General features: G+C 53.8%; 1 protein-coding gene across 1 annotated transcript in view; it reads left to right on the top strand.

Moving 5' to 3' along the window:
* Window positions 1–21668, top strand: part of CNNM1 (cyclin and CBS domain divalent metal cation transport mediator 1) — a 29457-nt gene extending 7789 nt beyond the window's left edge. The window contains exons 3-15 of the mRNA XM_040071389.2: window positions 2279–3732; window positions 13387–13530; window positions 14063–14203; window positions 14458–14627; window positions 14814–14913; window positions 15091–15138; window positions 17965–18027; window positions 19002–19159; window positions 19359–19536; window positions 19833–19946; window positions 20038–20154; window positions 20429–20556; window positions 20907–21668. Coding sequence (XP_039927323.1) covers window positions 2279–3732; window positions 13387–13530; window positions 14063–14203; window positions 14458–14627; window positions 14814–14913; window positions 15091–15138; window positions 17965–18027; window positions 19002–19159; window positions 19359–19536; window positions 19833–19946; window positions 20038–20154; window positions 20429–20508 — 2767 coding nt within the window. The 3' untranslated portion in view covers window positions 20509–20556; window positions 20907–21668. The remainder of the gene's footprint in view (window positions 1–2278; window positions 3733–13386; window positions 13531–14062; window positions 14204–14457; window positions 14628–14813; window positions 14914–15090; window positions 15139–17964; window positions 18028–19001; window positions 19160–19358; window positions 19537–19832; window positions 19947–20037; window positions 20155–20428; window positions 20557–20906) is intronic.
* The last annotated feature ends 1545 nt before the right edge of the window (window positions 21669–23213 follow it).

Raw genomic sequence — 23213 nt, 5'->3', positions numbered from 1 at the left:
TGAGGTTAGCAATGCCCTGAACCAGACAGTGCCTCCAGTGCAGGAGGAAACTTTCTCTCCCAGCACACAGTAGCTCTGCCTGCAGGCACACAAGCAGCACCGGTAGTTAGCAATCTAACTACCGGAGAGCAACATCTGCTGCCTATTTGGGGGCAAAGGATGGAAAAGCCAGCAAAGAGTGGCCTACAGTGTCAGCTCCTCAAGACTGAGATTTTCACACTCATGGGAAGAGCATTCGGAAAAGAAAATCCATCATCAAAACAAACGTTGCTGTGGCTCTGGAAGATACAAGATGTGACTAACGCCTCTGCTTAGCTTTACACAGTTACTGTCTGCGATTTATTTAATTCTTTTTTTCTGTGAGAGCTTTATTTTGCCAGTAAAAGTGCGGCGAGATATTGCCACCTTGTGGTTCCTCCTCCTGCCGTGCCATGGTTTTTTCCCCACATTATTCCAGGCTAGACCAGTGGTTTCCAAATCGCTGTCCAGAGATTTCTGGTGAAAAGGAATTTGGACAAGAATACTTTCCAAGTGCATAATTAACTAAAAAAAGCACATCTGTAATTCACAGTCTTCAGTTCGATACCGAGAAACGCATCACTAGAAAGCCTTTGAGGAATCTAACTTGCAAGTTAGGAAATACGAGTAACTACTGGCATGGGTACACGGCTCCCAAACAGCAATACAAAGCGCTGTGGCAGTGATACACAAAACCAGACCGTCTTTACGTTATTCTCAGCACCAAGAAGTCTGCGAGAAATTCAGGGCTAATGACAGCCTCCTGTTGCTGAAATATGGGATGATCTCAGACAGTAGCTCCCACCAGATCCTCAGTAAGGAAGGAGCAGCCGTGTGCTCATTCCCCCCACCCTGCAGATAGGCAGGCAGAAGCAGGCTGTGCTGGTCCCGAGTCATTCTGGGTGCTGCTTAAGGCAGCTGGTGAGATCTGTCCCCCAGGCAGCATAACGTGGGGCAAGGTCCGCACAAGCGGGTTCTCAGTTGGCTCCCTCATCAATCATGCCCAGGCAGAGGCACCAGGTAATATTTCCCCAATCGTACTAAAGGGGTGTTAGAAAGTGGAAGATCAGCAAGAGGCTGTGAAACAGCACACAACGCACACTGTGAACACCAGTGAATTTATCGCATTTGGGACAAAAATTCTGCCTCTCCCAGAGAGAGAAGGGTCTCTGGCGACACAGAAAGGAGCACAGATCCCCCTGGTAGCTTTTCATGCCTGTCTGCCTGCTGACATACTGACACAGAAAGTGACCCATTTTCATGGGAGCAATAATGAGTGAATAATCAAAATTTTTCGGGCACTTCCTTTGCCTCCATGACATTTTCTGGCCTTCTGCTTTGCCGCTGCTGAGCCTGTTGCAGTTATATGCAACTTCTTTCCAGTTCCCCAGCCTCCTTTCAAGTTTGTCATGAGTGTTGGTCCAGGGAAGACACAAAAGTCTAAAGAGTCCCTAAGTGCATTCTTGAGCACATACTTCTGAAGCTGATAAACCCTAGCAACATTCCCCATCAGGTCTAGACATGAGAATAAATGTAGTTACAGTGTGGTACATTTGTTTCCTAGAAAACCTAAAAATCTAAAAACTACCCACCCCCCACTAAAAAAAGGCAAAAAAAAAAAAAAAATCAAACCACTCCCAGATGAGTAGGGCCTCGACAGATAACAGAGGGAGGCTGAATGCAAATCCCAAAGACTGCTGGCAGGAGCCCCTCAGCAAACCCCGACCGCACAGCGGAGGGGAGGCGCGGCCCCCGCACCGCAACCCGCGGGCAGTGTAGCTGGTGTGACACCGGGAGCCAGCGCAGCCGCGGGTGGCGGGGGCAGAGCTCGCTGTTCGTGCCCGCAGCCCGCTCTGGCTGCCCGGGCTGGCGGCTGCCCCGTGTCACCTCCAGCGCGCTCCGGGCGGATCCGCCAGCATCTCTCCAGGCGCCGCCCGCCGCGGGGATGCTCCCGCACGGGCCGTGCGGGCCAACTCCTCGGTCCCCCGCGTAGCGTCCCGGTTGGCGGCCCCGCTCCGCCGGCCCCTCCCGCCGGGGCGCCGCGGGCCGGCTCCCGGTCGCACGTGGCGCGGCGACCGCCCGCCCCCGGCCCACGTGTGCCGCCGCGCCGTGCCGTGCCGTGCCGTGCCGTGCCGTGCCGTGCCGGCTCCCCGCTGCAGTCCCGGGGCGGCGGGCGGGCGCTGCGCTGCCGGCACAGCGGCATGGCGGCGGCGGCGGGCCCGGGGCGCGGCGGCAGCGGCGGCAGCTGGGGCCGGAGCCGGGGCGCCGTGCTGCTGCTCTTCTTCTCGCTGTCGCCGCGGCCGCCGGCCGGGGCCGCCTGGCTGCTGGGGCTGCGGCCCGAGGACACGACGCCGGGCCGGGTGTCTCTGGAGGGCGGCGCGGTGCAGGCGGCCGAGGGCAGCCGCTTCCTCCTGCGCCTCTACTTCCAGCCGCCGCCCGAGGGCAACGGCAGCCGCGGGCCGGCGGGGGAGCGGGAGCCGCGGCTGGTCTTCATCGAGGAGGCGGCGGCGGGGAGCGCGGCGACGCGGGGCCCGGCGGAGCGGTGCCGGGAGCGCAGCGCCTGGGCCTCGGACGTGGAGGTGGTGGGGCCGCTGCGCTCGGGCGGCGCGGCGGGCTCGGCGCTGGCCGAGGTGCGGGTGCGGGAGCCGCGCAAGGGCGAGGCGGCGGCGGCGCCGGGCGGGCGGCTCTTCTCGCTGTGCGCCTGGGACGGGCGGGCCTGGGCGCACCACGGCGCGGCGGGCGGCTTCTTGCTGCGGGTGCGGCCGGCCGCCCCGCCGCTGGGCGCTTGGCTGCTGCCGCTGCCGGAGGCGGGCTGGCTGCGGGCGCTGGGCGCCCTGCTGCTGCTGGGGCTGTCGGCGCTGTTCAGCGGGCTGCGCCTCTCGCTGCTCTCGCTGGACCCGCTGGAGCTCCGCGTCCTGCGCAACAGCGGCTCTGCCGCCGAGCGGGAGCAGGCGCGGCGGGTGCAGGCGGTGCGCGGCGGCGGCGGCACCTACCTGCTGTGCACGCTTCTGCTGGGGCAGGCGGGGGCCAACGCGGCCCTGGCCGGCTGGCTCTGCGCCTCGCTGCCCGGCGGCGGGCCGGCGGCGGCGGCCGGCGGGCCGCGGGGAGCGCCCTGGCTGCCGGTGCTGCTGTGCACCGCCGCCGTCTTCCTGGGCGGCGAGGTGCTGCCCTACTCGGTGTGCTCGCGGCACGGGCTGGCCATCGCCTCCCGCACGCTCTGCCTCACCCGGCTGCTGATGCTGGCCGCCTTCCCCCTCTGCTACCCGCTCAGCCGGTTGCTGGACTGGGCGCTGCGGCAGGAGCTCAGCGTCTTCTCTACGCGGGAGCGGCTGCTGGAGACGCTGCGCGCCGCCGGCCCCCACGGCGACCTGGTGCGGGAGGAGCTGGCCATGGTGCAGGGCGCGCTGGAGCTACGCACCAAGGTGGTGGAGGATGTGCTGACGCCTCTGGCCGACTGCTTCATGCTCCGGGCCGATGCCGTGCTGGACTTCGCCACCGTCTCTGAGATCCTCCGATCTGGCTACACCCGCATCCCAGTCTATGAGGGTGACCGGCGCGACAACATTGTCGACCTGCTCTTTGTCAAAGACCTGGCCTTTGTCGACCCCGACGACTGCACTCCCCTGCAGACTGTCACCCGCTTCTACCGCCGCCCGCTCCACTGCGTCTTCAATGACACGCGCCTCGACACGCTGCTTGAGGAGTTCAAGAAGGGTGAGGTCGCTGGGCCACCCTCCCCCCAACCCCGGGCTTCCCCTGCACCCCTCTGCACCCCCAATGATTTCCAGGTCAGCAGCCTCCACGGGCAGCCCCACACGGCCTCCTGGCAGGACGTGGCAGGTACCAGGGACGCTGGGGGGAATCGGTCCCTGCATGTGCTGGTGCGTGGATGACCCTTGTGTCACCTGGTGGAACATCCCCGGGTGGATTGAGGGCCGTCAGTCCTCGATGTACCTGTGATGGAATGAAGACTTTAGGAGCCTTTGGCCTCACAGGTTGCTGGCTCAGCAGGTGAGCCTGTCCCCCGGGGGCTGATGTGTCTGCAGAGGCCTGGCAGCATGGGCATGGAACCTGCCTTGCAGCACTGCCCAGACAGCATTCTCCATTCTGTTCTCTGCGGAGGAGTATAGGACAGGAAATAGCTTCTCATTACTTAGCTTTCAGCTCAGCAGTGAGAAGGAGGTCTATGAAGTGTTTCTGTGCAAGTGGTTTAAAGGAAGAAGAACAGATGAAGAAATCTTTAGAAATCTCCTTAGAAAGAGCTGTACTTTTTTGCAGCTGTGACAGCATTCGTAATGCAGCAGCTGCCAGCAGCCCGAGAGATGCTGAGAGCTGTATTTCATTAACCATACCTTGAGAATACGCACAGCATGTGTTTTTCCCTCCCACTGGGAATTGTGTTGTGCCGCGTGTTCCTCACTACGTCACACTGTGGTGAGTGAGTCTAAGGAATGGCTGCAGCAGTGACATGCTGCATTATGTAATGTGTGAGGGCAGCGCTTGGCTCCTGGGCTGCCTGCTCCTGCTGCTGCCTGCGGCAGAGCTGATCATGTGAAAAAGGCCAACCCGGTGCACTCCAGGTACAGAGAAAGCCTCTCTGTGAGTCACCTCCTGTTTTTGGAGGTGGGAGGAGGAGAGGGTAGGACATTGCTCAGTGTGCCAGGAATGTGCTCATCAGATACATGCAGGTCAGCATCTTCTCCGGAGATGTTCGGCCAGTTCCCACTACCGCACAGGCAGAGGAGTTCTGTGTGCCACCACCTGGCCTCTCTGCCCCTCAGTGGGACTGGAGAAATGGAGAAAATCAGAAAATTCCTGGGTTTTATACAAGACTGTTAGCAAAAACATTGAGATTGTTCTCTGGGGTTAGCCTTGGTGAGCTGCAGTAGTCCATGCCCGCCCCCTTCCCCCCATGCCAGTTGTCTCTTGTCTTCCTAATTCCTTATGTGCTTCGCAGTTCCTTCCTAACTGTGTTTTCATGCAATAGCACTGAAGTTCACTTGAGGTCTCTTGTTCCTTTCTCTTGTCTAGAGATGTGAGATGATTTTGGCATCCTCTCCCTTGGTCAGGCTCCCCTGCAATTTATCTGATTTACTTTGATACACTTCCCCTTCCAAATTTCTTCTACAGCCTGGTACCCTATGAATCAATAGACCTTTAAAAATGGACTCGTGGTTGCTCAATTCCCTGCCCTTTGCTTGCTCTCCTCCCTGCCCTCCTTAAACAGAGCTGTTTGGTGTGTGCTGCTCTCAGAGCTCATGGGTATGGTAACAAACCTTGCTACCTGCCCTACACTCTCATATGCTGGTCTTCATCTCAGATGAAGATTTTCCATCCTTCTTTAACTTTGCTCCATTAAACTATTGGCGTATCACTTCAGGTTCTTCCTCCTTTTAATCTGTCTGCTATTGTGGCCTTCTGGGGTGTTTAGCTACAATCCCTATTTAGAGCTCTCCCTAAGCCCTTTTTCTGTTCCCACCTCACTTCTTGTCTTTTCTAAACTACATGGCTGAAAACCCTTGCTTTTGGTCTTCGTACCTAACTCTGCATAGTGTTTAACAATTCCAGCTCTTCCCCCAAATGTTCTTCTTCCCAAGAACTGATGTTTTCTTCTGATTTGTCTTTCTTCTATTTGTAGGCATTTGATCACCCTTGGCACCCTGAATTTGCAAATAGTTACCCCCCAGCCCAGCCCCGAACCCTCCTAAACTCTATTTTTCCAGTTCCAAGTCCAGGTTCTCGTGCTGGCTCCCACACTGTGACAGATGTTAGCTCCCAGCTGCCATCAGCCCCATCCACTGCCGCATCAGCCCTGTTCATTTGACTATTTAATTTCTAAAATAAAGATTTCCCATTTGTAATTAAGAATCTTTATCACTGTCTCCTTTTCTGTGTCCGTTTGAATTATGGTGAAGTATTTTGTTTGATCCAATCAAGGTCGCTCTCCATGGCCAGGTCTTCTGAGACACCTTCACTAATTAGAAAGTAGGCTGATTGCTTGTTGGCTCAGCGAGTGTTTAATGAAGGCATTCATCACTTCACACATTCAAGGTGCCTGCAGGACAGCAAATTCTCCCACTGATAAAGCCCAGCCTCTTTCTAGGAAATTAAAAGTCTCTGGTAAGGATGACCATTAATAACCACCTCTGGGTCCTTATATCCCTCACAAGCCTTTAGAAAAGCCAGCTTTTCTTTCTTTTTCTCATGATTAACTCAAACAATTTTTGTGTCTTTTATTTATTTTTGTTATTATAATGGTTATAAAAAATACCTACAACAGTTTATGTCCTTCTTTCCTGGACAGCAATGTGTACTTCTGATCTGTTTCACTAATGATTAATGTTCTGCCACATACACTATACCCATAGTGTGATTTTTTTGCATAATGTATAAGTAACACAATTTCACTGCCAGAGCTCCTTACCACAGTACACAAACATTTGTTCTTTCTTACTGAAAATGTCAAGGGATTATTAAATACAGCACTTTGGGACTCCTGCTCACACCTCTGACAGCACTTTCATTTTCTCCCTCCTACTCAATATATCTCGCTATTATCCTTGTTTACCTGAGGCATTTCTTTTCTCTTGCTGTTCTGTCCCAGTTTTGAAGATAACCAGCCTTTTTTCCTCTCTGGTCTTCTGTAGCAGGGTTTGAGGAGAAGCTTTCCTTCATTTGTGTCTAGGTATGCACTCACTACCCTCATTTGAGTGCAGTTCCACTAAGATGCATTGGTGTTTACCTTGATTTTAATCCACAGATGTGTCACAAAATGTCAGCAGGACCTTGTGTGGAAGGGATTACCTTCCAGAGACCTGTAGCATCAGCTTTCCATTTAATTTCTCATTTAAATTGTGTGAAATAGTAGCATACGCTCGGTAGCACCAAGGGAGCCAGTGGCTCGGTGTGATTATGATGCCCAAGAGCAGCTGTGAGCTCCTTGTTAACAAATCCTGGCCCCTGCTCCATCACAGCAGAACTGGTCAAACTCCTCACCTCTGCCTCTTCACAGCCCTGCTGCTGCAGCCACTGTTTGATTTCTCTTTCAGTACTGATTCCTGCAGAGGTGGTTAAACTGGGGGTCCCGATGGGAACTGGAAAACCCCAGAGAAGACAGAACAGCACCAGAGGGACGGTCTTGCATGCAAGAGAATAGTGTAGACTTCAACCCACAGCCAAATGAGGGCAGCTGCAAGAGCCATCTAGCAAAACAACATTACAGTAGCATGAGACAGGTTCAGCAAGGAAATACTTGTGCTGCAATATGGTTTTGACCTCATCTTCTCAGCAAAACTCAGCAAAAAGAACTCAGAAATAATGAGGGCTGGACACCCAATTTGCCATCTTTTCAGGGAAACTAGACGCCGTCTTTTATAGAAGGCATTCATTGTTGTGCGGCATTAACTGGGAAGTGCTAAATGGAGGACCCTACACAAAATGTGGCCCCTCTTCACTAGAAATAAGAAAATACATACCAGTACAGTAATTTTACCACCTTCAGCCTGGTGAAAGAAGATGAGAATACTGAAGGAGTGAAAAAATTGGAAGACAATCTCTTGATTATTTGTATTGGTACATCTTGGAGTACCTGGCTTTATTCTGGACCCCCAGGAGAAAATAGCTAATACAGCAAAAAATAATTGCACCATATTTAGCAAGCTAAAGCTATGTCAGGAGGCAGATGAGCTTTCTGTAGGATAAACTTTACCTAGGGAATGTGGAGCTATGAGGAAAGGTTTATGCATTAATTCAGTGTGAAATGTTGTGGGTGATACAATCTGTTTCTCCTCCTTTCTTGGAGATAACCAAGCAATGCATGTTGCAGCTCCAGTCCAGTGATGTAACTCCTCATGGGAACCTCTTCTCTGAGGTCCACCTCCTTGTTTTGTAGTGCCTCTGGGAAGTCATAGTCTCCTCCCTTCCTCAAGTTGTTTATGGGTTTTGTTGACTGGTTTCTTGGAGGGGTCTATATACAGCACTGGCACCTTTCAGTAACTTTCCTCTGTCAGAGGAGCAGTAGAAATTTGCTCTTAATGTTCATTTTCCTGTGGCAGGGCAGAGGCTGAGCTGGAACTCAAATTAGCCTTCTGTGGCTTGGCATCTTTTAAGAGTCACTAAAAATAAATTCTCCAAACCCCAGACTTCCAGGCTTAGCAGGGAAAACAGCCTGTCCTGTGGAGGACAGCTCTGCCCTAGGGCCTGTCTTTACATTTGAAAATGCTCCATGGCCTCTATTAGACTTCTGCAAATTGAATATAGATGGAGAAGGTGCTTACATTTGCCAGGAACTGGGGTCAATACCATTTCAGATGCTTTTTGTACCATCTTTCTGACCCCGCAGGCATTGTAAGCACACAGTGTTGCTTCAAATTTAACTCAGCCTTCAAGAGATTTCTGCAAGGGTTATAGTCACTCTCCTGGGTGCCTTGATGAGCTGAAGCAATGACCTCCCAAGGAACTTGTATGGGTTAAGGAGCCAGTTTTACCCAGAAACTATCACCTACATGTCCACTGGAATGTGATTGCTGGGCTGAGAGCAAGTGAGTTGCTGATAGACAAGAAATGGTCTCGGTGTCTCGTGCTGCAATCCTGCCTGAAACCTTTCTGTGCTTTTCCTGCTAAACTGTGCTGAATCTTAACTGTGTAAACCCTGGACTGCTCTACCCCACCCCAATAATCCCAGGATCAGGCCTGCTCTGGGCAGGCATTCAGCAAAGCAAGGAGGGAGCCAAGTCCTTGGGGAAGAGAGCACCCTGCCACCCACTTCCCTCTTCACAGCCGTCAAAGGCACCTTCATACTGAGCTGTTGGGTACAGGATCCTGTTGAAGAACAGATGAGGTTCCGTGTCCCCTCTAGTCGTCTCTTTACCCTCCTGAATGCGATGGTAATAGATCAGCTATTCCAAATATTCCATCTTTTTTACAGTTTTCCTTAGGATTCGGAAAAGCACAAAAAGAGAATATGAGAAAGGCTACAGACAGATGTAAGCAGGTGAAGTTTTTGTCTTCGAGGAAGGTCTGGGTTAGGCTAGGATTTACTGTTTTTCCTTTACATAGCTCTTACTCCTGTAGAGTTGGGTGACCCTGCAGCCCTCTTGGTTATTTTCCCCCTGCTTAGATGTGTTTTTCTTCTAGACACAATGTGTGTTTTCACCCGTGGTGCAGAGTTGTGGTAACACAGGACCACACTCACACACATTTCCAGTTCAAGGTGTTCAAATGAGGTTCCCACTTACTTCAGATGTGGGTTGGCAAGAGGGCACGGGCATGCTGGCAACCCCTGTGAAGAGCTCTGAAGAAAAACACACAGAAAATAGATTTCAGTTACATCATGGTTGTTTCACAAATCAACCTTATTTAATAATTACTCCTTTTTTTTTTTCTTTTTTTTCCCCCCCCCCCCGTCCATTTTCTAGCTGTAAATGGTTCAGGCGCTGTGTGTTTGATCTCCTAATAACAGCCTCAGATTTTACCATAAAATTTATGAAAATTAGTTTCATGCTCAGGATGTTCGTTCTGTGGAACAAGAGACAAGGCTAAGGCATCTTTAACATTCCTCTGGTGGGGTACCTATACAAAAAAATGGTAAAGAAGTAGTCTAGGCTATATTTGAACCCAACAGCATTTTCTTCCCAGAAGTCAAGGCATTTCCACGTGTTCAGACCCCATTTCTTCGTTGGGGAAGATGCTTTGAGGTGGATCTATGAGCCCAAGGTCATTTAGGTGCCTATGAAAAACAAGGCTCCTAAAAATGGGCATAAAAGCTTTGGATATCTGTTCAGATGCTTGCTCCATCTGGAAGCTCTCAGCTGTTTATATTAGCTCTGTAATTTAGCATTTTGAGGCATTAACTTTCCACCGAAGCTGTTGTTTGAAAAGAGCAGATTTCATGTAGCTCATAAAGAATTTAGTGCAGTTGTATCCCATGCTGAGCAGACACTTTAATCACCTATAGACTTCCTGTGCGAGAGCAGTCCTGCGGAGGCCAGCAGAGCTGCTCGCACAAGGAAAGTTAATTGCCCATTTGTTCTAGCATTTGCCAAACCAAGGCTTTGATTCTCAAGTGTTTCACTGCGCTTTCCTGCATCAGTGATGGCCCTGTAAAGTTCACATGTGACAGCTTGCTAGTGGGGAAAGCAGCTCACCCTTATAATTCATCTCATTCGAGCTATCAAGCAGTGGTTACGATAGCATGGCTTTTGGAGTCAGATTTACAGATCTTAAAGCTGTTTTAGATCAAGTTTGGGGGTTTGTTTAAATGATTTACCTCCCTCTGTTTTGTTCCCACTGAGGCTGACCTGCTGGATAATGGCTGCAGAGGCAAATGTGACCCCTGTGGCGTCGCCAGGTCTGTTCCTGTGCCACCCTCCCTTAGCCATTGCTTCCATCTCATTGCCCAGATTCTGCCCCGTACATGCTCTAAAAGACACAGCTTTTCCTCCTGTGCAAGTGTAGCAGCTCCCAGGGCTCGGCAGAGGGGTAGAGCTGAGCTTGGCAGCGTTGCCCAGGAGGGAACAAGCCATGACCATACAGCCAAGACATCTGCAACCCCCCCAAAAAAAATTTATGGGGTCTATTAAAAGGCTGATGGGAGGAGATACGGAACCCAGTCAGGTCAGGGGGCTGGGGCACAACTTTGCAAATGATTTCATGTCCCTCAGGTGGGAAATCAGAGCACATCAGCCCATTCCCAGAGGGGAGCAGCTGCGAGCAGCACTCACTTAAGGGACCGGGACTGGCTGGCATTCAGGGCTTTTTGTGACATGGATACCAGCTGGGCAGGCATGGGCTGGGAGCTGCTCTCTCTCTCGGCATGGGCAGCAGCGCCCACACTGAACAACAACAAGTTTCCATTGTTGGGTACCTGCTCCATTTTTAACGTGGGTATAAGCCTGGAAACATGAACCTGCGGGTTTGGAGTGTGAATACAAGTGTTTATTTTCTGTGAAAATAAAGAACTCTGGAGTGCTCTAACAGCCCTACTGGCTCTGCCCCAGCGCAGTGAAACCATGGGTCTCCTTCCAGGCTAATGGTTCTGGGTTATTTCTAAATAATCTCATTTGCAGCTACGTGAACATGGAGCTTGGATCACATTTCTAGTGTAAATTGCAGTGTCGATGTAGGTGTTTGGCCAAAAAAAGAATTGCCTCCATCACTCTCTGACTGACTTTAAGTAGCACCTAAGCTTTCTGTAAGGGCTCGGTGGTTTTGGGTTGCATGTAAATGTCATTAACAACAAGCGCTCAGCCAAAAGAAATAACTTTTTCCCTCTCCTCGCTCACCCGAGGACTTGTAGGAGACCAGATGGCCCCAGTGTTTGGGAGCAGAGTTTGGCAAAGGAGACATTTTCAAAAGCTGGACTTTGCTAAGATGAAATGTAGCTGTTGCGGCTATCTTGCAGCCAACTCCTCTGCTTTTTTTTCTTTTTAAGTTCTGTGCTGCTTTATTACCCACTAAACAGAAAAGATGCACAGAACTATGTATAAAAGGAATGAAATAGCCCAGTCCAAAGGACATGCTGGATTTTCAGTGCCCCAGGGCTATTGATTTGGTTTTTTTAAAGTGCGTCTCAGTGCTACTTGCTGCAATGTTCTGTTCTCATTTCTAAATCTGTAGGCGTGGGAGGCAGTGAGCTGCTCTCTGAAATCTTGCAATAAAAGCTTGGTATGAGGAGGAGGGAATTTATTCTGTGGAAAATGCCCAAGATTTGCTGTGAGAAATGTATAGCGCTGATCTTCAGCTGAGAAATGTCGTCTGCTCGTCTCAGATCCAGGGCAGGGTTATTTGAAGGTCACATGATCCCCGGTTTTGGGGACTGCCAGGCTGCTCGGGGGTGCTTGTCCTGCACCTCTGCAGGGACAAGCCAGGAGGCAGCAGCCCACCCTACCACGGCTTTCTGCACAGATACTGTTCACATCCATTGTCGGGAGCAGCAGGGCCAGGTTTATGGGAGAAGGGGATGCAGAGGCAGCTGCATAGCAGAGGGGACCTGGCCCTGTTTTGGGTGACCATTGCTGCTCAAGGAGCTCAGTTCTGAGCCCATGGGGAAAATAAGGTGTTAGCAGCTTCCCAGAGGTCGCTGCAGTACTTCAGGGTTTGTGCAGGCATTGCAACGGGAGAGCCCTGTTGCAGAGCAAACAGAGGGAGCAGAAGTTTTTGGCTGTGGTGTCAGTGAGGGTGATTTTAAGTAAAACTGGAGGTTCAGAATGTGTGTGCACTGCTGAGCAGTGTGGGAGCCACACGAGCAGAAACCCAGCGCTGTTCATTGGCAGGTCCAAGAACACACTGGAGCTAGAAACCCAGAAGTTGTTTGTGGCTTGGAAGCTGGGTTCTGGTCAAGACGCTGAGCAGGACCATAAATCAGAGCAGCCAGTAAAGGAAGGGAGATGTTGAAAAAGTCAAAGCAGCTTACAGAGAACTGGATGTGCAAAAACAAACAGAAATGTTTCAAGTATGCCAAAGCTAAGAAACTTGAGAATGTGTCAGCAGAGCTGCCAGCTTACAAGGGACAAGTGAGGAAGCTGAAACTGTGATCCAGGAACACTGGAACTTCCAAACAGGAGTCAGCATCATTGCAGCTGAAGGTCCTGGTCTCGCTTTGCTTGTTTAAGGTAACATAGAGAAAATGCTGTCAAGGGCAGGGCTTGGAGAAGAATTTCGAGTGCAAGCCATGGGTTGAAAAGTGTTCAGTGTCTGCATCCAGATGGTTCACCCAAGAGTTCTGCAAGAGCTGGGCTGAAAGCTGCAAACAAACATAGGTGTTTCTGCATAAAAACCAGCTGCTGTTTCAAGGAGATGGATGCTTGGCCCGTATCTTAAAAAAAGCCTTAGGACTGGTCTAGACAGTGATGGATAGAAAGATTAGGGGGAGCTGTTCCTGGCAATTTAATAGGAAAGATAATTAGCAACAGAATAAGAAAGCACCAGAGGATATGAGAAATCAGTAGAGCCAAGGACACATTCACATTTCTATGTTGGAGAACATTGTCTCGTTGCTCTGTTAAGAGTTGTTTCATGTCAATGAAGCTGAGGGTAAGGAAGAGCTGGTATAATGTACGATTCTCTCCTGCACAGGAGGGTTTCAAAGAGCTGAACAGAGTGACTCACAGCCTGGTTGAAGAGAGAAGGTGGCCCCAAAAAAGAGCTTACATCTATAAATCAGTCTGGACAGCAGCTGCCCTGTTAGGCTGGGCTGTGTGTCCAGCCCTTCTCCTTAGGCTAGCACAGGTGGGGTGGCTTTGGGTGACAGTGTCTGCTGTGACCTGTGCCTCCCACCAAACCCTGGCCACTGCCTGCTCACCGCGCCAGGGACCCCTGTCAGGATCACCGGGCCAGGTGTCTCACTGCCACTCTGCTTTTCGCCTGCAGGAAAGTCCCACCTGGCCATCGTGCAGCGGGTGAACAATGAAGGGGAAGGAGACCCGTTCTACGAGGTGATGGGCATCGTCACCCTGGAAGATGTCATTGAGGAGATCATCAAGTCCGAAATCCTGGATGAGACGGATCTGTACAGTTAGTGTCCCAGAGCAGCTACTGCGGTTGCAGGAGCCAGGGTGGGAGCCTGCACTGACAGACAGACATGTGGGTAGGAAACAGGCCAGAGCAAATTGTGGTTCTTCTCCAGAATAATTTGCTGTCATGATGGGAAAGCCAGGAATGATGGAGAAGTGCTGGTTAGGTGTCAGGGAGTCTTGAAAGCTCAAGATAGAGGAGTACCAGCATCAGCAGCGGGAGGCTGGGCAGGGCCTGACCAAGGAACATCTATGTTGGGCATGAAATGGGTGGTTCCCAAGCTCGTTTGCAACTCTGGGTGATGCATCCAGCCAGGACAACCCGGGGCTTGTTCCTGAGGAATAAGTGTTTCACTGTCCCGCTCCCTGCCCGGGGAGCTGCTCCCAAGGCTGGATGTAGAGCAGGTTTTATGCGCTCCACTGCTCCATCTGCTGCTCCGCAGGGTGCAGCAGGACCTGCCTGTCCGTACGTGCGCACGGGGCCCTGCAGCTCTGGCTGCTGCGGGTGAGTGACCGCTCTGCTCTGCCTGCAGCTGACAATCGGAAGAAGGAGCGGGTTCCCCACCGGGGACGCAAGCCCCAGGATTTCTCCATCTTCAGGCTCTCAGAGAGTGAGATGAAGGTGAAGATCTCCCCGCAGCTCCTCCTGGCTACCCATCGCTTCATGGCAACAGGTACCCTTGCCTCGTGCAAGCCCTGCAGCACCAGAGCCCCACAGGGCATCCCTAAACCATTCCTGTGTCGGGCTCCCCCCCACTGCCTGGACCTACAGCCTGGACATTCCAGTGCCCTACCAGTGTGGGTCTGCATTTGGCTCCCCTCTTGGCACTGGGTGCTTAGGCTGCAGGAGCAGGGCCGTGCAGCTCAGAGGATGAGGGGTTCCCAGCAGGCTGCTGAGCATGGCACGTGTGTGTTACCTCTCCTCTAGAAGTGGAACCTTTCAAGTCCCCCTATCTCTCCGAGAAGATCCTGCTGCGGCTCTTGAAACACCCCAATGTCATCCAGGAGCTCAAGTATGACCGAAAGAACAAGAAGGCAGCGGAGCACTACCTCTACCAGCGCAACCGCCCTGTCGACTACTTTGTCCTCATCCTGCAGGTGCCTGGGGCAGCAGCAAGCAGAGAGTGGCAGGGCTTGGCCCTGTTTTCTCCTTGCCACCTTCTTCTAGGCTGCTTCTGTCAGCAAGGATGTCCATCTTGTATGGGATGGCAGGGGTCCCTGCAGCCCTTGGGTGGGTCAGGAGCATGGGGTGTCTGTCTGAGAGGGTTTTCATCCTTCTTCCAGGGGAAAGTGCAGGTGGAGGTCGGCAAGGAAGGACTGCGGTTTGAGAATGGGGCGTTCACCTACTATGGTGTCCCTGCCATCATGGCTGTTGTCTCCTCAGGTGAGGCCTCTCTGGGCTCCCTCTGGCCCTGCCTTTGCTTCAGCAGCATCCATGGAGGCTAAACCAGCTGGTGCCAGGAGAAGGGGCTGGCCGTGGGGTGGGGTGGCTGTGCTTTGGGGCATGGGGCAAGCAGGAGCCCTTCCTCTGCTATTCTCACACCTCCAACTGTTGTTTCAGAAAACGATGTGCGAAAAATGGGAAGCCTGGCAGGATCCTCCTTCCTACGTAAGTATTTTGGGACAGGCTGAGGCCTTAAAACCTCTCTGCAGCACTGGCTGGCTGGAGGAGGGATGGCTTTTCTCCCAGTGCAAAACAGCTTGGACTCTGTGCTGGGGTAGAGAGAGAAACAACATGCTGAGGGGCTGATACAGCAAAGACCCCAGAGAGTAACTCGGAGGTCCAGGTGGGTGTTTTGCTCATTCTAGGTCTCAGCATAACACCTCTAGACCCATTTGCCTTCCTGAGGCTCAGGGCACAACCTGAACACAGGCCCTGCATTGGGCTGCTTGGGAATTGGATTGATTTACCTGTGAGCTATTTGCACGTGCTGGTGGGAAATTAGCTGAGTAGACACCCCAGTACCAATAAATTCCCTGCCTGCAGAGCTGATGGATTAAGAAGCAGATCCCTGCTTGCAGGAATTAAGAGGGTGCTCTGATTAGGGGAGATTTACAGGTACCCCCTTCTTTGCTGTAACCCCTGCAAATGTTTAGTCCCATGTGGCCCAGGAGCAGGTCGAGGGGCTGCCCAATCCCCGTCTGTCACATCCCTCATCCAAACCCCAGATATTGCAGTCAGATCTGCAGTGCTGATGGTAAGCTGAGATGCTCTACCTGCCTAATCAAAACAGGGACCTACTAAATTCAGCCTTTAGGGAGATGTAAAGAGGAATGTCATCAAGAGAGCAGGGGGAGTCTCTTGGGGTACGTGGCTCACTCTGGTGGGTCCCAGTCTTTATGCAGCTCTAGGGCTCACCTATTTCCTGCTGCTTGCTCTGCCTCTGTGCAACAGGCTGGCTCATGGATTAAGCCCTGAGTGTGCATTCCTGCACTGCCCTGTGTCCACGGTGCAGTTGGTTTGCACAGAAGGAATCAGCGACGTGGCCAGTTTCTGCCAGGGTGCTGCTGGATGGCCCAATGTCCTGTATGCAGGGTGACAGCTCTCACAGACCCACTGGGGCTCGGGCAGTGAGTGCTGCCCACGGGCCTTGGGCCAGGCAGGGCAGGAGCTGCAGCGGGAGCTGTGTCATGAGCCGTGCATGTCTGCAGTGCCGCCTGCCGGGACACTGCTGCTCGGGGCTCCTCGGCTCCCCGTGCCCGCACATGACGCTGTCCTGAGGTGTTTTCTGCCATTCCTGCCTGCAGTGGGGCAGACCTGTGTCACACCCCTGGCCAGCAAGGACGCAGGGCAGGAGGCAGAGGTGGCAGGTGACACATCTCCCTTGTGGTGGAGGCTGGCATCCTCTTTCCTCCTTGAAGGAAAGCCCAGAAGAAAAGAGTGTGAGTAGAGTATCAAAACCAAGAATTCAGACGTCATCCTCGAGCATTTAACAGTTGGTTATTAATTAACTGTTGTTACGTAACTGTTTTATCACCAGCTGATCTTTGGCATTGGTGCTGTGTGGACACAAATGCTGTGGGAGGGTCAGGCAGTGGGAGCACGGGCTCAATGCTAGTGGTTATCAACTCATCCTTTGCTCCCATCAGGAGGAGGTCATTCCGGGCAGTGCTTCGTGCTGATGTCTTTTTTATTTGCAGAAGGTTGTGATTCAGGGGAGGACACAGAACAGGATTTCCTGGGGGAGCAGCAGGGAGATTAGAAAAGGGCACTGCAGGACAAATTTCCTGGGGGTTTTGCGTATGAATCAATTTTAAAACACCAATTACATAGGTGGCAGACAGTTCCTAGAGTGTTGCAGTTGTGCTGTGGGCACAGTGGCTGGAGGCGGGGCAGGACACCTGGGGCAGGAGGGCTGGCAGCTGGGGGAGTCATGGCAATGGCTGGAGGAAGGGGCTGGCAGCCAGCAGGCTCACATCTCCCACTACTTCCAAGGTGAGAAATGGCAGTGGTGAAAGCAGAGACTGGCAAGTGTTAAGGAGTGCATCACTCACCCTCATGTTGGTCTCTCCATGCTCCCCCATCCCCTGTGGCACGGCCCAGGAACGCTGTGGAGGGCAGCAATCACTGGAAGGGGGAACAGCCTGCCCCAGAAATTGTCCCTGCTGCTGTAACCCATGGCAATAAAACATGGAAAGTGAGTGTCTATGATTTACCTTCTCTGTGGCAATGGGTCAGGCAGCCCCAGATGCAGAGTCCTGGCTTCTTGCAGTTCCTGCAAGGATCAGCCCCCAGTGGGTAGCTCTTCTCAGCATCACGCAAAGGCTGTTGAGACCCAGCAACTGCAGGCAGCGTGACATGAATCCCTTTGCTTTGCATCACGCTGAAGAGCTTCTGTCAGCCCCTGCCTGCAGCTGTGGGGTTGGGGCAGTGACTTTTGCAGAGCATATTCCTTCTCTGCCATGTGCCTGCACATGCAGAAGCATCCCAGATGCCAAGTGCAGGGATTTAGCCTCCACCCGTTTCCCAGCTGGCATAAGCCGACCACAAAGTCCCCTGTCCTGGCAATGGCTGGTAAAGGGCTAGAGCCAAGTGCCAGCACTTAACCCATGAGTAAAAAATGCTTTCTACCCATGCCAGGGCTCTAGGAAGTTGTGTGGCTCTGCAGACAGGCCTGGCAGGAGCAGATCCCCCCCTGCCAGCCTCACCCTGCCTTACCTCATCACAGAGCAACCTGCTGATTTGCAACTTTCAAGTCTGTGTTCCTGCAGGCGGCCCTGTCCCCAGGACTGACGAGCACCTCTCCAGAGCAGAAGCAGGAGGGTGTAAAAGGGGTGGGAAGGGGTGCTGGAGATAGCAATGGGAGCTCAGCCCAGGACTGCTCACACATGATTCTTTTTCTTATTCTTCCTCTTGGTCTGTTTTCCACCCTCATCTCCATCCCTCACCTTTCCCCTGGGTCCCCTCCTTCCTTCTCCCTCCCTCTCTCTGCAGTGCCTGTCTCAGTGTCCCGCACTTTCGCCTTCAGCAGAGGGGACTCCCTGGCTGGCTCTCCAGGTAACAGGGCATGGCTTTGGCCAGGGACTTCTGCATGTGACAGGCTCTTTCCAGCACCCTGTCTGCAGTGCCCCAAGCCCCCTCCACCCTGCATGCTGGGCAGTACCCACAGCAGCCCTGGGCAGCCCCTCAGTGGTTGGAGCATTGCTGGCAGACTGGGGACAGCAGTCCTCCCCGGTATGATGCAAATCCCTGGAAGAATGGGGACAAGGGAGAGCCACGGGCAGCTTGGGCTTTTTTTGGTGCGCGCTTCCTGTAATTTCCCGGACTTAGCACTTGGGGCTTTGGCTTGCTGCTTTTGGTGACAGTGACCTGCAGCCCTGCATGCCTGCTGCCCTGCCCCCCTTGCTTTCTGGTGATCCGGGTAATAAAAAGGCATTTAGCAGCAGAGCCAAGTCAGCACGATGTCACCTCTGCAAAGAACAAGCTGCCTTTGTTCCTTTATAAATCACTGACTAGACAAAATCCATCATGCTTTGTGTCAGAGGCCATGCCGTGTGCCAGAGGCCATCAGTCAATGTGAGTGACAGGCCAGCTTGCCATGGCAGCCTCTCCTCCTGATCTGTCAGTCGGGGTGAAGAAGAGCATGCCCTTGAGGCAGGTTAAGCAAATACTCACAGGCTGCATGCTGCAACCAGGAGAAGTTGTGCCAAAGGCGGTGCAGAAGGCCAGCATTAACAGGAGAGCTGTCAGCGACAGGCAGCAGCTGCCCTAACCTTTGCTGCTGGCACCGGCTCAGAGTGCTGCCCAGTCCCTTTGGATTGCGTGGGGCTGACATGGCACAGTCCCCACACCAGCGTGCTCTGAGGAGGAGGACAGGCTGCAGGTCCCCCTCAGGGCCCCTGCCAGCCCCATGTCCTGGGGAGTAGTCGCTGGAAGTGACTGGTCCATCTTGGCCCTACACCGGCACCAGGAAGCCGAGCAACACCACGAGCGAGAGTGAGTGTTTGCCTGTCTGCTGTCCCCTCCTGCAGTGAACAGGTCACCGTCGCGCTGCAGCGGCCTCAACCGCTCCGAGTCCCCCAACCGGGAGGACTACGGAGGCAGCAGCACGCAGCTCCACAGCAGCAGCAACAACATCTACACGCCCGACTACTCCGTGCACATCCTCTGCGACGTGCAGTTCGTCAAGGTATGGGCAGGGCTGGCAGGGACTGTCCCACCCTGGCCACCCCTGTCCAGGCGCCCTCTTGGCCCGCTGTGCCCCAGGAGCCTGGTGGGTGCCCAGCGGGTGCTGAGGAGTCCTGCGCTCGCTCCCGCTGTTTGGAGGTTTGGAGAGGTCCCCGAGGGGCTGGGTGCCCACTGAGCCGGGTGCACGTCTGTGTGCCCAGGTGACCCGGCAGCAGTACCACAACGCACTGGTGGCCAGCAGGATGGACAGCTCACCCCAGTCCCCCGACGTGGAGGCCTTCGACAGGGATTCAACCAAGGCCTCAACTGCGCGGGGAACCCCACAGACACCCAAGGAGGACCCTGCCACCCTCCTGAATGAGAGGAACAGCATCATGTGTGAGTCACCCAACAGCATTCCTTCCCTGCCACAGGCCAACAGGTCTGTGCTGGGACCCTCTGGCAGGATGCACACATCACCTCTGGGATGCAGTTGCACATGGAGCGGGGCTCATATACGGTGCAGGCATTTGCATACACACCCTGTGGATGCCTGCAGCGTGCAGGCATGTAATTCCTCATTGCCTTGCGCTCGTGTCCCCCGGGGCCCCTGGCAGCTGGACCTGCTGCCATGGCTGGCATCCTGCCACGTCCTGCCCCAGGGCACAGCACCTCCCTGCCCTGTGTCCCTGCAGGCAGCCGCTCTGAGGGGCTGCGCAGTCCCAGCGAGTCAGTGTTCCTGCGCATGGAGGGCATCCCCTTCATCCAGGAGGAGCTGGCTGACAACGAGGAGAACAGCAAGTGGCAGAGTGAGTCTGGCTGGGGGGCACACACACCTGACCCCGGGCGCGGCGAGGCCACGGTGCCCTGAGGCGCTGCAGCCACGCTGGGCTTTTGCAGACAGTGAGAGCTGCGGGACTGTCCTGGAAGCAGAGTCCCCGGGTAGAGAGGCCGGGACCAGCTCATCGCCGAGCAGCTCTGAGGAGGCGCTGGGCAAGAGGCTGCTGAGATCCCTCAGTGAGTGACTGGACACGCCCAGGGGAGAGCTCTGCCAAGCACCCCACTGCCTGTGTCAGCCGTTCCCCAGCCCTGTCCTGTGACACTCTGCATGGGGTTGGCGTGGAACAGGGGATGACCTAGCTCCCTGCCAGTACCTCAGCAGCAGGCAGAACTGCACCTAGGGCTAGCTCAGGCAGAGCCAGTCACTAGGTCCTGGCCCAACCCTGTGCACCCCTGCCCTGAGCACCCTTGGCTCCTAACACCCTGGCCCTAAGCACCCTTGCTGCTGCAGGTGGGCGCAAGCAGCGGACATCATCGGAAGGTGAGAAATCGCCAGAGGAAAGCTCCAATCTCACCCCATTGATCACCTGAGCAGCAGCGTGGCCAGAGCACAGTGCTGGAGGCCCATGCAGACTGGAGGTAGGAGGCCTGCCTCTTGGTGCAACATTCCTTCCCCAGCAAGTAGGAGGTCAGTAATTTTAAACAGTGTTAAATCAAGTTTCAGGCAGTGAAGCCGAATGAGGTTTGGAGCCCCTGCAGGTGTGTGTTGGTGAGGGGCTGGAGCAGGTTCAGGGGATATGAAGCAGGGTCTGCTCTCAACAGCAGACTGGATGTCAGGGACTGAAGTGAGACCTTGGCTCACGTTTTCATGAGAAACCTGCATCTGCACCAGTATACCCGGCTAGCAAAGGTGCTGCAGGCTTGAGCTGCGGCAGGTCAGGGAGGGCAAGCTCTGGCCACCTGCACCAGGCTGTGCTTGTGTCTTCCAGGTCTGCAGCATGGGGGTCTCCTGCCGTGAGGCTCATGTCCAACAGCAGGAGGTCTGCACTCGCTCGCTGCCTGTCTGCCCGCTCGCGCCGCCCCTCCCTGCAGGACTTGTGCAGAGCCTCATTCCCAGGCGAGAAAGGACGTACCCCGGCAGGGCTGAACCGCCCAGGCAGCCTGACCAGCTAGCTGGAGTCCGAGGGCCCTTGCCCAGCCGCTCCCTGGTAGCATCTGGTCTCAAGGAAGAGGTGGAAAAAGGAAAGGTGAAAAAGCGTGTGTCACGGCATCCCTGCAAGCAGTGCAGGGAGGGGCAGCCCAACCCAGAACTGCCCTTTAACATCATTTACCATCCCCATCCCAGCGAGGCCCGGAGCCCCGCGGCGCTGGTGCTGCAAGATGCGGTCTCCAGCTCGAGGAGAACGTGCTATTTGGGGGGTGCCACGCGCAGCTCAGGGCCCCAGCACACGTTTGTGCCGTGCCTGGTGACACGGCCGCTTGCAGCGCCCCGCTCACGCCGACCACAGACACAGCCCAGCACTCCCGAAGCCCTGCTAGGCACAGGGCAAGGAGCCCCGCTCACCCCCCGAGTGCAGCCCCCTCCCTGGGGAGGGGCCTCTCCATGCTGCATTGGACCATCCTCCTCTCCACACACGCCTGCACATGTGAGGGAGGCTCGCACCAAGACTTCAGGGTGGGACAGACCAGTCAGTAGTTTTTGTAGAGGCTCAACGCAACGGGGATATCAACATTAAAAGTGATTCTTCCCTGAGCGATGCCCTCTCTGTGTCCGTGGGTGTAGGGAAAGACGATAACCCAGGCCTCTCTGTGTCCGTGGGTGTAGGGAAAGACTCACACCCAGGGCCAGAGGTGGATGGAGTAACAGGACTCAGCCTCACTGAAGGGAGTGAGAGAATGGGTCAGCAAGTGCTGCCCGTGAAGATGGGCTCTTTGTCACTCCTGCTGCCAGGAGAGCACTTGGCAAGCAGAGAGATGAGTCCCAGCAGTGCAGACAAGGACTGGGGAAAAACAGGAGTTAATACCAGGCCATTGCAAACACAACAGAGGGATACACGTGCTGGAGTGCAGTCTGACAGATAACGACAGAAATCTCATAGTCCACCCACGCTGATAAAACTTCAGCTGGAATAACTGCAGCCCTGTCTGGGCGCTGCCCTTCTAAGGAAACACACAGCAATTGAAAAGTGGATAGAGGAAATCAAGGCCTGGAAAACAACCTACCCCAAAGGCTGAAGGAAACAGAGTCACTTAATCTTAACTGGTGAAGGATGTGAAAGGGAGAGAGGAAGTTTTCAAATACAGAAAAAGCTGTTGTACAGAGGAAAGGAATAATCTGTTCTCTGTTGCCATGGTAAATGGGATAATTGGTAATGAGCTTACACCACAGAAAAGGAGAAATTTAGGTCACTTGCTAGGAAAAACAAGGCCGGTAAGACTAGCAAAACACCGATACAGATCACATGGGGTGGACCAGCCTTCACACCAGGAGGTCTGTAAGGGCAGAAGCATAAGTAAATATCATAAATAACAAAAGCAGTAGTTCCTTAACTCCTCCTGAGATCACCCCTAGAAGTCACCTTTTACTCACTTCCTCACCATTCCTGTTGTGAACGGACCAAGAGGAGAAAAAGATCCCTACCTGCAGAGAGGAGGAAAGGCTGCCTCTGGCTCACTCCCTTATATGAGATGAATACTAACCCAGAAAGAACAGGGGACTCCATGCACTCTGCAAGCGCAACAAGGCAGTAAGGCACCATTTTGGCTTTTCTAGGCTGCAACAAATCCATCAAGGTAACAGTGACTACTGCTACCTGACACAAGGAAAGGAACTGTCCCCATTCTTCACAAGATCCTGTCAGGAGGCTGCTCTGTCAGCTCACAAACAGATCTGCAGTGACTGCAGAGAGCAGAAACAGATGGTCCCAGCCCTTTTTCAGTGCCAGAAACACAGACTGTTGCTGGCAGGCCCTGCTGAAGCCAGTGGGAGTAGATAGTGGCTCACCAGGGGCCTGCTGAAAAGGATGAACAGAAGAGATCTGCTTTTTGATACCCAAGGGACAGCCCAGGAGCCCTGGGCCAGGGAGGGATGGCCAAATGGCTGGAAGCACTTTACCATCCAGAAAGCAACCACAGACAGAATGAGCTGGGCTGCACAGGTCAGTGGGGCAGAAAGAACACAAGATGAATACAGGAGGAACTGGTTGGCTTCATGTAGTCACAGGGAGCTCTCAAAACTCTCCCAGTAAGATGCTCCTCCAGTAGTGGCTGTGATCATCACAGATACAACACACCCT

Source organism: Hirundo rustica, chromosome 8 (genome assembly GCF_015227805.2).
Source record: "Hirundo rustica isolate bHirRus1 chromosome 8, bHirRus1.pri.v3, whole genome shotgun sequence".
In the NCBI taxonomy this organism is placed as follows: domain Eukaryota; kingdom Metazoa; phylum Chordata; class Aves; order Passeriformes; family Hirundinidae; genus Hirundo; species Hirundo rustica.
Note: the sequence above shows the minus strand (reverse complement) of the source record. Positions and strands in the feature narration are given on the sequence as shown.